Source organism: Spea bombifrons, chromosome 11, assembly GCF_027358695.1.
Source record: "Spea bombifrons isolate aSpeBom1 chromosome 11, aSpeBom1.2.pri, whole genome shotgun sequence".
NCBI classification, from domain to species: Eukaryota; Metazoa; Chordata; class Amphibia; order Anura; family Pelobatidae; genus Spea; species Spea bombifrons.
In genome coordinates, this window is record NC_071097.1 from 34,303,217 (window position 1) to 34,319,746 (window position 16,530).

Below are 16,530 nucleotides of genomic sequence, written 5' to 3' on the forward strand. Positions count from 1 at the left end.
CCCCTCCAGGACCCTCTCTTGAAGACCGCGCTGCCCCCGACGATTGCGCTGATCAACTGGGGACCTGCCACCCAAAAACTGCTTCTTTCATTTAAAGCAGATTATTCCCGATACCCCGTCTTTCAGAATTCAGTACACTAAACAAACCTATGTAATGGCGTTTAAAGAATAAATTATATATATATTAGACATCAGCAACCATCTAACCTTGCATGCTTATTCCTCCCCATTGGCTGTCAGCTATTCCAGAGGAGGGGGATAAGAAGGGATAAAACATTAAACCATTTTACTAGCTTTGCCTCAGGAGTCAGCTCTCCCAGCTTATATCTACAGCTGCCGTAAGGTTGCTTTGTTATGTGGGCCCCTGCTGTTTTTTGGTTATTATTTGTTTTATATAGCGCCATCATATTCCGCAGCGCTGTACAATGGGTGGTTTCAACCAGAGACCTATTTACCTGTGGCACTGCCCTAGGCACACATACATGCTCACGCTTACACACATACACTCACACACAAACTGTGTGCATACGCTCTCACTCTAACATACACACACTCACACTCTCCCTTACCCTTTCACTCGCTGCCTCCTCAGCAGTTTTCCCTCTGGCTGCTTGCACAGCAGCCTCACTCTTTCTGCAACGTCACGTAATGTGACCCCCCACTGCATTACCGCCTCACCGGCCCGGTCCAAAATACTCACAAAAGGGCCAGTCCGATCTGTTGCAGCTCGGGGGGGGGGGGGCTACACTGGAATAGCATAACAGAGAGCGATGTAGCCGTAAAGTACGTCTAAGCGCCAAGGCTGATTTTTTATACCCATTCCGGGGCTGCCATTTAATTCTACGTCATTTGCAGATATGACACGGGCCACTAGGGGGTGCTATCCAAAAAAAACGACAGGTATGGCAGCGCATAGTCACAATTCGGTGTTTTAAAGTAAATAAATAACAAAAAACACTGTTATTTGTATAAAATGCTTTATTGGTTATATGAACCCCTCCCGCCCCCCCGCTTTGCATCCCGACATAAAAAGTAAAAACCTTAGAATAAATCGCATGTCCCCCTCCCCCGCTGCTGTGCCCACCAGAAATGCATCAGCTGGAGCCCTAATAGCTTTTAGACTGGAATTGCCCACTCAAGTGAAGCGCAGCCCCCCACCCACAACTGATCTGTTAACCCCTCTCACACCAGACGAAAGGTGACTTATGGCCTCAAAGGGGTTAATGGACGTTTTCCATCCCTTTTCAGAGATGAATGTGCATAGATCGAGGTTAAAAAGAAATTCTAGGAAAATTAAACAAAAAAAAAAACAAACCCCCCCAAAATGTTAGAAAAGAATAATTCTTAACATGCGCCGGCACTTGCTGGTACGGGCTATCTGACAGATTAAAAGAAATGGACTAACTAGTGGTTAGCAGCTAAGGGCCGGCTAACCAGCAGTTAACTAGGAGTCTCTGCAGAAGCTGTAAACTGGTTAATAATCATAACACTGAACTACGTTACAAGCAGCATAATGGACGGAGTGGCCGGAGGGTCCACAAGTCTTTGGTGGTCAGCGCCTGAGCATTGGTTAGCCGTATCCGGCGACAACAGACCGGCAGGGTGGGCTCATCAGAGAGCGGCTCGGGCGCGCACGGTGAAACACTTCTTACACAGGACGTGATTGTTAAACGGAAAACAGCCCGAGTCGTTCGCTTCCACGGAGAGAGGGCAGCTGCAGTCCTGCAAGGGAGACACCAGGGGGCAGCGTGTGAAACAAAAACATCCATAGGAGGCAAGGAGGAGGAAGGGAAGGGGGCAGGAGAAAGGGAAGGGGGCAAGAGAAAGGGAAGGGGGCAAGAGAAAGGGAAGGGGGCAAGAGAAAGGGAAGGGGGCAAGAGAAAGGGAAGGGGGCAAGAGAAAGGGAAGGGGGCAAGAGAAAGGGAAGGGGGCAAGAGAAAGGGAAGGGGGCAAGAGAAAGGGAAGGGGGCAAGAGAAAGGGAAGGGGGCAAGAGAAAGGGAAGGGGGCAGGAGAAAGGGAAGGGGGCAAGAGAAAGGGAAGGGGGCCGGAGGAAAAAAAATTGGCAGATTCGGGGAAAACATGAGCCAAAAAAATGGCATAGATGATGGAATGAGAGTAAAGAGAAAATAGTGCCCATTTGCACTAATTCCCCACCCCATCTGCCTTCATTGCATGAGACGTATTGAGATCTCCTGCATGCCACCGCGCATGCACCATATACCGACCGCCAGACAGTTTGCATGAGAGCGCCAAAGGAAGACTCGTACTATGCTCCAATTTAAATCAATGGAAGTGCAGCAGCCAATCGCATGTACGCTGGTTCAGATAGCATTCGTGTGATTGGCTACTTTCAGATAGACTTTTAACCGCGAGCACAGGCTGGATGAGCCAATACACATTATTGTGACACCCGCTGAATTAGGTGATCAGGGTGGGGGTGGGGGTGGGGGGGGACAAGCAAATAAGACAACGGAACGTCCTTCTTCAGAAGGGTCCGAGAGCGAGGAGGGCTTCTCACCTCGCATCTATAACACATCATGTGAAAGTTCCTCTCGAGTGCAAATACTCTCACGGTTTCGTCTCGACCGGGCTCCGGAGCGATGGGCTCCCCACATACCGAGCATTTCGGGGCATATTTCCTGCAAGACAAAGTCATCATCACCCAGAGGAAGAAACGTCTCGGAAACAAAACAAAAAAAAAAAAAGGAATCCAGGAAACGAGAAGAAAAACAAACAGCGCCAACGCCGCCGGCCTCGACGACAGCCGAGGAACCGACCTGTGATAGTCCGGCACACAGTGCGGCTGGTTGTTGTCATCCACGATGAAAGGGACTCCCTGGAGAGAGCAGCGACAGACGGCGCAGGTGAAGCATCCGGGGTGATAACATTTCTCCATGGCCTTCAGCAAGCGCTCCGTGATCTTCTTATCGCACACCGCGCAGCGCTCTAACGTGTCCTGCGGGAGAAAGAGAAAGCGTTATCGCCACGAACAAGTCCGTAAGGAACCGTAACGATTCACATCGGGTTCAACTGATACGGAGATCACTCTGTAAGAAGTTCTAACAGACGTGTAAATAATACGGGGTTTAGGGCTTGGACTGAAGAAGTTTGAGATACTCTTTAGTGGACCAACGTTTCTGGGCCAAGATGCAGACCTCCGAGCTGCCTTCTTCACCCACATCTTACGTGAAGAACATCGGCCCACTAAATATCCAGTCTCCTCTGTGTACCGAGTGATTGTAGAGATCAGACATGCATAAAACACATCAAGATGTATAAAACGCCCCCAAAAAACAAGGAATTCTAATTCTCTGGAATGATGGGTTCTAGATCACCGAGCCTCAGATCCTCTGGAACCTTTGTACGGAACGCGGGCAGATCGTGGGTTCTATCAGAGCTACAAAATTCAGTTGAGCCGCTTCCCTTAGACATTTAGAAGGACGCAGGGTCTCCTAATGTCTTCTTGTAAACGTAAACATGGCAGACGCTCCGGTGAGACGTCGGGGGGGAATAACTTCATTTTCGAAAACTGTGAGCTTCAGGGCGAAGAGGAACAGACTGCTTTTTAAGTGCATCCAAGTAGGAGCCGCTCGCGAATGATGTAATTAGAAATGGCTTCTTGATTCCCTCAGGCGGAGCGCAGTGATTAAAACGGGGGACTGGAGTTTATTTAGCGAGTGGAAACATCTCGTGCAACGCGTGTCCGCCATCCAAGGGCAGTCGGAGCTCTCACTCCCGAGACATCCAGACAGACGGGGTGCTGGGCAAAGCCAGGTGGAGTTGCCACAAAATCCTCGCCATTTTGGCTCCTTCTGTGGAACTTCCAGCGGTGAAACCCGCCAAATCTGCCGATTCCTGCCAGCGGGCGTCACAACGGGTCACGTGACGTAAAGGTCATAACAAAAGTGGCACAAATCGCAACCGCAAGTCAACCACGGAAAATGGGGATTTTCACTCGGACTTTCCACTGGACCAAAAGTTCCACTTCTTGCCGTTTTTCTCATATGGATGCATTTTGACGCAGCTTAAGGGTTGAGCGCCATCCTCAACATATCCACGGAGAGGCGGTGTGACCTCAGGGTCCACATATCCAGAAAACAATATGACATCATAGCACCAAAACATTTAAAGAGACGGTGTGGTCACTTAGCCCTATCACATTCAGGAACTCAGGGGAAGGCTGGCACCTTCAGGTCGGCGGGAAGTCAAATGGCCCCATTGGCCCCATGCCGCCCCCCCCAACATACGCACTGGCAGATATGTACACACACGCTAACACACATGCTTACACCGGCCTTGTCCAGGTCGGACAAGCCCTTTGTGAAGTGATTGCCCGGAGGGGGGGGGAATAACCCCCTACCCACTGGGCCAACCGCCCCTACTGGGACCACATGGTTATCTCAAAGATTCTCCCACATTAAAGGCTGACATTTTACACACGTACCTCGTAGCACTCCTCACACAGCGGCTTCCCGGCGCTCTCGTAGTACTGCCGGCCCTGAAGCTGCTGCTCACACTTGGAGCAGGTGAAGCAGGCCACATGATAATGATGTTCGCCGGCTTTCACGATGGTCTCTGTGCGAGACAGCCCTTTGCCACAGAAGCCACAGCGATCTGAGGGCACATCAGAGCGACAGTTAATATTATTGCTGCATTTTAAACTCGAGTCCCATAAAATGCGTTTATATGAGAGGGGACACTGAGAAAAGGATAGATCTAAAATGACGACACTTGCCTGTTATTGGTTCTGTTTGTCCACGATCTATTTGTCCACGAGAGGAAACATACAAAAACAACAGACAGATAACAGGAGAAATTATTATGACGGACTTGTAAAGCAATCATGTGATAGAAAATAGTACCAAAAAGTGTCAGTGGCCAAAAACACACTTTTTTTTTTTTTTTTTTGTGGTAACCCCTCTCTAATCTTATTGGTGCATTCAAATGACATTTCATCATTTTTTTTAAACATATTTGCTCTATATATACGGGCAAGTAAAGTTTGGACAGAACTCGACCATTAAAGAAATGCTCACCATGGAAGAGATTTATGGTTGAGGCCAAATGGACTCCCATTTCAGCCTCATGCACCATGTCGTCAACAAGTGCTGTCGACATAAAGTCCCTTTTCTCGAAAACCCGATTAGTTGGAACACTACTGAGGGTGAATGGAGGCAAGTAACCATGCTAGGACTGCCCCAACCTAATCAAAGATAGCAGGCACCTATGGGAACATTTAAACAAGGAGAGTGTCCGCTGCAGATCCTAGATCGCAGGTGGACAACAAGCAGGTCTACAGCACTGAACGGCGAGACTATTTTTGCTCGGTAGTTAGACAAGTTGATGGTTGGTCCATAAAAAATCCTGAGAGAGGCACGTGTTGGCCATCTGTGATCTAGATACATCATCATGTCCCAGTTCTGTACCTTCTCCGGTAAGCCTAGAAGCACAAAGGCAGCCAACAGGTATCTCCCTAGCTGGTGTTGAATAACAGTCCCCATGATCCTCTGCCACTCTTTGACTGTTTCAGAGAATCATAGGAGCTTTCACTCAACAACAGCTCGTGGAATGCCTGCTGTCTACCTCGGCTGTACAACGTATCCTCGTACCCACGGACTGCGACTTGGCGGCCTGTTGGTTGTCCATCTCCCGCATAAGCTGCTGAGCAAGCATCTCCAGCTCCATGACTTCATTCATATTCAAGCCTGGGGGACCCGCAGATCCATCCTGCAAGGGAAAAACCAAAGGGTTCTAGGCTCAATTTAACAAATTCTAGACACAAGCCTACTTTTAAAATGTATTTAGTACCCAAGATGTTAAGGAATGCGTTCTTGAGGTAGCCGAGGGTCATTCTGAATGAATAGCACTTAATAATTTGTTATTTTGGGTTGTTTTTAAAAACTCATCTCCGTTTTAACCCAGCGACTGCGGTTCTATTATATCAAGGCTATTAGATTGCTAAATAGAGTAGAGGGCATCACTTACGGCTTCTGGAGATCTCTGCATTTTGGGTGGGGGCTCTTTCTTCTGAATTTCATCAGGCTTTGGTCTCGCATCCAAAACGCCTTCTGGTTGTGGTCGGAACCCATGTGCTCCGTTGGCCTGGCTTCTGATACTCTCGTTATGGGACCCAAGACTCCTGACATTCTGAGATTGGGGCCCCTCGGCATCGGGTCTTGGCTTCTCCAGAACCTGAGGCTTCTCACGTTGTTGTGCAAACGAAAAACCAGGTGCGCGCGTTCCAGAGGGGACTAAAGGCCGCGGGGCTCCACACGTAACATTAAGGTCCGGTTTTGAGCTGGGTTGGGCTGAGGAGAATTTCTGCGGAGGTTGAGAATTTTCTCTGTTTGTGTCTTGTGGCCTAGGAGCAAATGTGGGAGCGCTGGGTTTGGGAGAGAATGAGGGGGGGTTAAGAGGTTTTGGGGAGAAAGTATGTGAGGGCGGGGGTGCGGGTGCAGACGGAGGAGTTGATAAAGTGTGAGGGTCAGGCTGCTTAGGGACATATTTTGTAGGTTTAGGGGAAACCGCAAATGGCGCAGCTGGTTTTGGAGCGACTGCTAACGGGGGAGCTGGGTTATGGACCGACGAAGAGACGGCAGGATCCGTAACAAACGCAGGTGCAGCTGGTTCAGGCGTAAAAGCGGTGGTAGTTGGTTTAGGAACAAACGTAGGGGCAGCTGGCTTGGGGGAAAATGTAGGGGCAGCTGGCTTGGGGGAAAACGTAGGGGCAACTGGCTTGGGAGAGAATGTAGGGGCAACTGGCTTGGGGGAAAACGTAGGGGCAGGAGGTTCAGGTATAAATGCAGGGGCAGCTGGTTTCGGAACAAACGTAGGAGCAGCCGGTTTAGGAGCAAATGTAGGGGCAACTGGCTTGGGGCTAAACGTAGAGGGGGCAGGAGGTGGAGGAGGAACTATTATAGAATTCACCTGGGAAAAAAAAAAAAAAAAAGGAATTAAAAATTATTATTATTAATAATAATACTCAAGTGGTCAACATCAACGTTACTTGATCTACCATACCTGGATGTCAGCGCCTTCAATGGCTTCAACAGGTGACTCTTCTAAAGGAGGAGGGGACGGGAACGACTCCTCTATAGCAGGGGGGAAGGGCTCTGAAAAATCAAGCGGAGGTGGTGGAGGGAAAGCGCTAGTTGGGGACCCCAGATTGTCATCTCCAAAAGAGGGTGGAGGAGGTGGAAAGAAAGTAGTTGGAGAAGTGACGGCATCATCATTGGGTGGAGGAGGTGGTAGAATAAAGTCTGGATGCAGAAAAAAAAAAAAGTTTGTTACAAAACAGATGGAAGGATATCGACGAGCAGGACAAAGGGGGCAATCAGCATAAAGGGGTTATTTCTTCCTTAATATACCCCCAGCGCTGTATACAGTAATATAACCCCCCAGCACTATATACAGTAATATAACCCCCCAGCACTATATACAGTAATATAACCCCCCCAGCGCTGTATACAGTAATAACCCCCAGCGCTGTATACAGTAATATAACCCCCCAGCGCTGTATACAGTAATATAACCCCCCAGCGCCGTATACAGTAATATAACCCCCAGCGCTGTATACAGTAATATAACCCCCAGCACTGTATACAGTAATATAACCCCAGCGCTGTATACAGTAATAACCCCCAGCGCTGTATACAGTAATATAACCCCCAGCGCTGTATACAGTAATATAACCCCCAGCGCTGTATACAGTAATATAACCCCCAGTGCTGTATACAGTAATATAACCCCCCCCGGCACTGTATACAGTAATATAACACCCAGCGCTGTATACAGTAATATAACCCCCAGCGCTGTATCCAGTAATATCCGCACTGGCAAAACCTGGTTTCATCTCATTTTGTCCCAATAAACTGGTGGCCGCCTTTATTGCCAGTCATGTGATATCTTGGGTGTCTTTCACACTGAGCTGATGCTTTATGGCATCCATAGAACTTAATTAGTCAGAGTGTCCGATTAAGACTGAGGCATTCTATTGCCCCCCACAGGCAGTATGATAAGGAGTCGGGGGGTTTAGTAGATCGGGGCTCAGATAACAGAGCGAAAATTATACAAACGGCTGATATGCAGCTGCCTGAAAAAATTGTATTATGGGGCAAAAACTAGAACTGCTTTAAAAAAGAAAACTGAGCAATATTTTTAGAAATGTTTTAATAATAACATTTTGGTGGCAGATTAAGCTAGAAGAACTCTTATAACAAACACCATGTTAAACGAGTCGTCCAAAAACAAATACATGATACAAAAATATTTACAGATATTAAGGAAGCGTCTGCTGCGCGGACAACGAAAGGAAGACCTGCTGCTTTGATAAGCAAATAATGAAAATAAACACCAGGTTACTGCAGTTAAAACCCCCTGTCTGTTATTTAAGGGTCTCCGGTTGCATGATCGCCAAGCAGACATTACAAGTTTCATAGACAGGCCTTTATAAGTTTTTTACGGGGGAGAAAGAAACGAAAAATGGAAAGAGGGAAAGGAAAAGAAAGAACCGAGAAGTCCCATAGGCCTGCCCTACGCTGTATGCCCCTGGGTTTTGGTTACCTTTTGACCATATTCAGGTTCATCTTGTAGGACAACCTGTAACTTCCCCGATGAGGGGTGCAGAGGCTGTGGCCCCATTTATAAAGGTCAGATATGGGGGGATTTTACTGGGGCAGACTATCAGCCCATGCGTACAGTATTTGGGTTAACACGTTAACATCAGTAAGGAGTGGTGGGTAAACCAACCGCCAACACTGGACACATATCGACTAAATGAACAGATTGTTCCGTCAGGTGAAGATCATAATCCTACCAAGCCTTACGTGTGGACCCTGAATGAATAAGAACAGCAAAGTTCTACTAAGATTGCAAGAACCAAAAGCATCCCCAGAGAAGCACAGAAGAGCACCGAGACTTCAACCATCAGAATCACCGTGCTGCTCAATATATGTTAAAGAGGAGCTCCCACCTTTTCTTTACAATTAATATCAGATAAAAATAGAATGGCTCGTTCTTAATCATCCACTAGACTCTCTGACTAATGAAAGTCTATGGAGGAACGGACTTCATTAGCATCAGCTCAGTGTGGTGTTTGAGGCAGGAATTTACAGCATGGCATTGGTACCGACACAGCATCCATACTCTGCTTTAAAAGGGACTTGTTAACTTTAGGTCACAGAGTCCCGACATATGACATCACACCTGGCGATGCTCAGAGAGGACCATGGATGGGGCAGTTGGGTGAGGCCTGGGGCAACATCCAAGGTAAATACGCTACCGAGTATAGTTTTGTCGCATATAGCTACAGTCAGGGGTTCTTGTGAATTTGGCACCTCTTTGACCTATAGCCAACTACAAAACCATGTTCAGAATTCAGAAAAAGCCAAACACAGTGCAGACCCGTCACCAAGAAAAGCCACGAAACATCTGTTTGTAGAGAATGGCATATGGGGCAGCCTGCAGAAGTTATCAGACAGATGTTTGTTACCTTCCTGGTCACCACTAGATGGTGCCGATGAGGGAATCGCCCCAACTTTCCCCAGAAACGCCCGCACCCCAGAGCCTGACGAACGTTCTTGGGGGGCTACGGACACGTTCTGGACTTCCGGCTCTTCCGACGCCTTAAACGGGTTGACTTTGGGTTTGGGGGGTACCACCGGCGCAAACTTTTTGGGTGAATTGTAGAAAGACGGGGTAGAAATATTGATGGTGAACGATGAGGTCATCCGCGTGGCTGGAGCCGCTGGGTCCATCTTCAGGTCTACAAAAAAACAAAACAGCAACAACAAAGAGAGATTATGAGAAGATGAAACCAAAATCAATCTCGTTCCTCGGAAGAAAAGAACACGGCCAGAGGGGTTTCTGGAAAAAACACAACCTCGCTTTATTTGGTATTGAGCCATATCGCCAGGTTCCCCATGGACATGACTCAGCGCGGTTCACGCTCTCATAATTTAACCCGTTTATGTCCATCGGGGCCTCCATTGTCGTATTACACACGCCAAGCCGATCGAGAGTGGAACCCGTGGTACGTATCGCTAGTCCCCGGGAGGCACGGCAATGGTTAATGCATAGCAGTTATGTGTAATCTTACTCTCACTATATCCTGCAGAACCGCTCTCTGCCAGCTCAAGGTTGAACGCCTTCCTCCGTCTGTCTCAAGCTGAGCCTGTCTCTACTCGTTTCTATGGAAACCTTCCCGAGGGTTTTTCAGCATAGCTCAGCATTTGAACCGAAGTCGTCTCTTATCTCAATAACTCCATGGATGTGGACCGGGGCCTGGTGTAAACGGGAGATGAATGGGTAGGGTGCAAGGGAAGAGCCACGAGAGGCCACTCTTGGACCTTGGTCCTAAAATACCAGGTCAAGGTGCCATCATTTTGCCTGTTCTAGAGCGATGGACCCTAATAATTAAGAAGTTGACCTGGAGTATCGGAACATATTCCTAAATTACTGCTCTAGAACATTGTGTCATATCCACGTGGCGAAGTTCTGAAGAACTTGGATACAATGTAACTTGTAGACAAACAGCTTAGAACACTGGAGGACAGCGCTCTTGTTCATGACCTTCAAACAAGGTTTTTCTTCTAGATCATTGGGTGACCGGCTGTGTCCGATCTGGATTACAGGGGTTACAGCCTTATTGTTCAATACGTCGCTTCATTAGTACCGGGGCTATGGTGTCACAATTCTAACGGTCAGCTTGTTTAATAGCTCAAAGGCAATAAGAGAGCATTTCACCCCAGAGCGTCGAGAACCGCGGCTTCCTCGTAAATATTAAAGTTTTAGCCGCTGGATAAATCCTAGATCTTGATAAAAAAAATGGGATTGGAGAACGCCCAGTATGGTTATGGGGGGCATTACTGTAATTACAGGGGACCCTGTGTCTGTGGTAAGAAAGCTCTTGACCTTGGGGTCAGGAATGAGGTAATTAGCCGAGTGCGAGTCCTAGGTCAGGAATGAGGTAACTACAGCGGAGTGTGGGCCTCAGGGCAGGAATGAGGTAACCGGCTGGATGTGGGGGAGGTCTTGCTAAGTCAGGATGTGAAAAGAGAAGAGGTGAGTGAGCAATGGCTCTGGATTGCAGGAGGGGGGGGAGGAGGAGAGATACCCCCTCTCCCCCCTCTCCATCTTGGATCCATTAGCTTGTGTTACAGCTGGATTTACAGAGACATCACTCAGTGATCCTGTACTTGGGGGGGAGAGACTGCTCCATGATGTCAAACCAAGGGGTGGAGAGACAGCACTATCTGGGAGAGAGAGCAATCCATGGCAGGGGGAGAGGGACCACTCGCTGGTGGGACAGGAGAAAGCAGAACATGGACCTCTGGGAGTTAACACTGGGGTGGAAGACTTCCTGAAATCTCGAGACATTCCAGAGTGACAAAGGCTGAGATATGGAGGGTTATGAGACACCCAGAGGAATGGGCGACACGCAGAGACAGTTTAGGTTAGCTGGTAATAAATAGAAGAGATCAGTACGAGACCCCCAAGAGATTATCGCTGAAAGAGACACCCCCAAAACACAACATCTACCAGGAGAACACAATACAAATAACCATGTCCTCTATGTAACAGCCCATAACTCTTAAAGCACCAGCAGCAGGGTGGCCCAGGGGCAAACATCCCATAACTCATGGGGGCAAACCCAGCCCCAGTGCAAACACCCCATAACTCAAGGGGGCAAAACCAGCCCCAGTGCAAACACCCCATAACTCAAGGGGGCAAAACCAGCCCCAGTGCAAACATCCCATAACTCATGGGGGCAAAATCAGCCCCAGTGCAAACACCCCATAACTCATGGGGGCAAAACCAGCCCCAGTGCAAACACCCCATAACTCATGGGGGCAAAACCAGCCCCAGTGCAAACATCCCATAACTCATGGGGGCAAAACCAGCCCCAGTGCAAACATCCCATAACTCATGGGGGCAAAACCAGCCCCAGTGCAAACACCCCATAACTCATGGGGGCAAAACCAGCCTCAGGACACCAAAACAGCACAAATACGACGATCCCATCCATTCAAGTCTTTTCTAAACACAAAGTACCCACAATGCCCAGTTACACCGGTATCAGCCCCACTGCACCCAGTTCAACAAAAACAAACATTGACCCCGGACACATTTAGTTTACCCCGGGACACACCGCCCTAAACAACCAGAGACAGCAAGGAACGGGTTAAACAGACAGTCTGTGATCACACAGGACAGACAGGGGATGTCTCTTACCTCTGAGTATCAGAGACTGACTGCAAACTGGGAGACAGACAGACAGACAAGCAGAAACCACACAGGGGGAGGAAAGAGAGATAGAGAGACCGCCCAGTGGGAGGAGAGAAATAAAAGCAACCAACCCAAAGCAGGAGAGGGAGAGAGACAGCCAGCCCAGCGGAAGAGAGAACCAAAGAGAGAGACAGCCAGTTAGCCTAGGCCCTAGGGGGAGAGAGAACTAGGGATAGAGACTTTCCAGGGGGGAGAGAAGAAAGAGGGAGAGAGACAGCCAGTCCTGGAGGAGACAGAAATAGACAGACAGTCATAGGAGAGAAATAGGGAAAGAGACCACCAGTCCACAGATATGTTATGAGCCCTCTACAGATGTGTGTGGATTGTGCATGCATGGGCTTTGGGGGTCTCCTTACAAAGTAAAGTGGGTTCTTTTAAATGCCTCAATGTTACAGGACCTGATAGATGCAGTGTGTGATATGTGTACGCGATACAGCGTGTGATATGTGTACGCGATACAGTGTGTGATATGTGTACGCGATACAGTGTGTGATACAGCGTGTGATATGTGTACGCGATGCAGTGTGTGTGATACAGCGTATGATATGTGTATGCGATGCAGTGTGTGTGATATGTGTATGCGATACAGTGTGTTATACAGCGTGTGATATGTGTATGCGATACAGTGTGTGATATGTGTATGTTAAACAATGTTCACGATACTCTGTGTGATATGTGTATGTGATACAGTGTGTATTATATAGCATGTGATATGTGTATGTGAATCTGTATGTGAATCGGTGTGTGATACAGCATGCAATACGTGCATGCGATACGTGATCGCTGTGTGTGTTATATGCCTGTGATGCTGTGTGTCTAGCTGTGTGTTACAGTATTAAGCTGTGTGTTATATGTTTGTGATACTGTGTGTATAGCAATGTGTGTTATATGACTCTGATACAGTGTGTCTAAGCTCTGTGTGTTAAAGTAAATGGCTGTGACTGTGTGTTCCATGGCTGGTGTGTATCTCTTTGTGTGTGGTGGGTGGTTGTGATACAGTGTGTGTGTGTGATATGTGTATGCGATACAGTGTGTGCAGTATGCTGCGGGCTGGGTATGTCTCTTTAAAAGCACACAATGTGTGTTGGAATCCTGGTGACATGTAATGTGTGATTAGCGTGTGCTGCCGGCTCCCAGTGACCTCACCCTGCTGCTCTGTTTGCCCATATAAGGAGTGAACTCCCAAATCAGGAGGAAATGAGAAATACCACGAGTGACCCCTCCCTCACTGAACACATCACTACCGCATGGCCCCCGCTGGACAGGCCGAGCACGCGCGTCAGGCAATAGGTGTACACACTGGCCTCCCAGACATATCTGGCATTATTCCACCCCAGTAAAGCTCATGCTTCACAGGAAGATCAGCCATTTTTTCCAGGACACATGTATATTTTGTATGTTGTATGATCTGCAGACGTGAAGTGCTGCCCCCTGCAGATAAACTCAGAGGAGAATCTGTTATACATACTGCAGGCGGCATGGATCCTGGCCTATGGCGGCAGTCCCCCTCCCCTCGGTACAAAACCAGGGGGCAAATCGCCCTCTCAGGCCATCAAGCCCCCCCCCTGTGACCCTCCGAACAATGGGCCGGTTACAAGGGATCCCACCAACATCCACTCGCTTCCTACGTAGTAAGAGGGCCAGGAGGGCATTTGCCTCTCTCATTCAAAGGGTAAATTCATGCAGCAGTCCCACACTGACCGGATCCTTTCTGAGCTCCTTTTGTAGGCTTTCCCATTGGCGAATGTGCATGATGGGGCTGGATATTGTACATTGTCTGCCACGCGTGCTTTGGGCCAGCGTATTACCGGGTCATTTGGCTTTGCGAGACACCCCCCTTTAATCATAGCAGTAAGTTGGGTACTAGGACAGATTGTACAGCGCTGCAGAATATGGCGGTGCTATAGAAATCCGTAAATAACCCTTTAGCTTTGGTTTTCTGGTCTCTGACGTCTCCTGGGGCCCATATTTTATCCAAGACTAAATGTCCATGTTCTAAACCCGTCCACACCACCCACCCTCTCTCCTCACCACCCACCCTCTCTCCTCACCACCCACCCTCTCTCCCCACCACTAGCTTTTCCAGCTCACCTTATTTATCTGTATTCATGATATGTCAGATTTCCAGGCAAATCCTGCCCCGGGGGCAACAGATGAGAACCACCTCCCTCCTACACACGCAGCTGTGCTTCACATCCCCTGTCCTGCCCTACAGACCCCCTGCCATTCCTGCACTGCCTATCCCCCCCCCCAGCCGCCACCGACTCATTAACCCTTTCAATGTCACAGGGAGAGAATCTAACCCCCCCCTTTAGAGGCGGCCGACAATAAAAGGGTTAACCATTTAATCATTCTTTAAATTACACAGTAAGATGCGGCTATTAAGGCTATTTTTTTTCTTTTTTTTTTCTTATTTTAACAATGATTTCCTTCTTGGTTGTTCTTGCCGGTGACATCATATTAAAGCTCTAGTGAGCGTGACCTCACGCCTCCTATACAACCTTAACACGACTTCTATATATACATTACCCGCATTGTACGGGACCGGGGAATCTGAGAAAAAAACATACAGAGGGGTTCATGCGTGTCCGCAGAAATTTTCTCCGGGGAGGGGGGGTTGCGGGAAAGTAAAGTTATTTTTGCCCATTTTTTTCAACTTCTCCTCCTACAACCACCTGTGATTGCTCCAGGCTGCGTTCAAATCCCTATTGGGGCTCAGGGCAAAATTGCAGGTTGGCGGCACTATCCGGGGGTCTCGATCACCTCTCGGGGGGGGCAGTTTTAGTGGCTATTAAAGGGACACTCTAGACATCACATGCACTTTAAAGCTGTCTTATAGATGAGAGGTCCCTTTAAAATGCATGGAGGGGTTCGGCAGAATCCCCCCCTCAAGCATTTGCCGTTTCCCCCATCCCCCAACTCCTAGACATGCAGGACATGTGTGCGGCCAAACACTTGCCCCTGCGGACGGATCATATGCCTATCCCATGCCACTCATGCTGGGAGGCTGTTCCACTTATCCACTACCCTCTTTGTAAAGTAAAACTTCCTTACATCACATCTAAGCCTCTAGTTTTATGACCTCTTGTTCTAATATAAAATTCGATTTGAGACTTTCTAAATGAGCCGACCCCGAGACGCTTGAAATATTAACCCTTTAAAGCCCGTCATGAAGATTCTATGTAATGACCATGCTGATCCACTTGTCTACCGCCCTGCGCTGATATCGTACCAGCGATTTGGATTCAGGCTGAGGGCTGGTCACCTAAACGCTGCGGTTACCTCTCTTCATTACACCGGCCTGTAAGATAATCCAGGCTGCCCTGGTCCCGGGATGCACGTTATTACCCGCTCATCACACCTATCCTGCCCCGTGCTGTGAGTGCAAACACAGAGCTGACTCATACTCTATTCCCTTAAAATACCTGGAACTGCCCGGGAATCTGGCCGCCGGGGCTCCGGTTTCCCTGTAAAAACACGCAGACTCCGCAATCCTGGAATTCCTCATCGAATTTCCAGCCCCCCCCCCCAATCCCCGTCTTTGTACAAAGTCTGGGAGACAGGAGTGTGCTTAATACAATGGAAATACACTTTATACAAATAAGGAGGAAAGGAGAGGAGAGAGAGAGAGAGACCAGAGAAAGGAGAGGAGAGAGGGGGACGAGTTGGGAGAGAGGAAAGGGGAGAGAGGGACAGGAGATGGGAGAGAAGAGAGGAGATGGGAGAGAAGAAAGAGAGAGTAGATGGGAGAGGAGAGAGGGAGAGGTGATGGGAGAGAAGAGATGGAGAGGAGATGGGAGAGAAGAGAGTGAGAGAAGAGAGGGAGAGGAGATGGGAGAGAAGAGAGGGAGAGGAGATGGGAGAGAAGAGAGAGAGAGGGAAGATGGGAGAGGAGAGAGAGAGAGGAGATGGGAGAGAAAAGAGGGAGAAGAGATGGGAGAGGAGAGAGAGAGAGGAGATGGGAGAGAAGAGAGAGGGGAGATGGGAGAGGAGAGAGAGAGAGGAGATGGGAGAGAAGAGAGGGAGAGGAGATGGGAGAGAAAAGAGGGAGAGGAGATGGGAGAGAAGAGAGAGGGGAGATGGGAGAGGAGAGAGAAAGAGGAGATGGGAGAGAAGAGAGAGGGGAGATGGGAGAGGAGAGAGAGAGAGAGGAGATGAGAAAGAAGAGAGAGAGAGGAGATGGGAGAGAAGAGAGAGAAACATTTAAATAAATAAAGGGATTTAACAAAGTACAGGAGGAAAGT

The 16,530-nt window shown here is 48.6% G+C and overlaps 1 protein-coding gene across 1 annotated transcript; it reads right to left on the reverse strand.

The window, feature by feature from the left end:
* Positions 1-960: 960 nt before the first annotated feature.
* ZYX (zyxin) lies at positions 961-12,322 on the reverse strand. The gene is made up of 10 exons (XM_053451349.1): positions 12,233-12,322; positions 9,492-9,764; positions 7,022-7,260; positions 5,987-6,928; positions 5,611-5,728; positions 4,737-4,763; positions 4,446-4,615; positions 2,779-2,957; positions 2,520-2,640; positions 961-1,722 (listed from the first exon to the last, which is right to left on the reverse strand). Exons 2-10 carry the CDS (start codon positions 9,754-9,756, stop codon positions 1,612-1,614), a joined length of 2,172 nt encoding a protein of 723 aa, XP_053307324.1. The 5' UTR covers positions 9,757-9,764; positions 12,233-12,322; the 3' UTR covers positions 961-1,611.
* Positions 12,323-16,530: the final 4,208 nt, after the last annotated feature.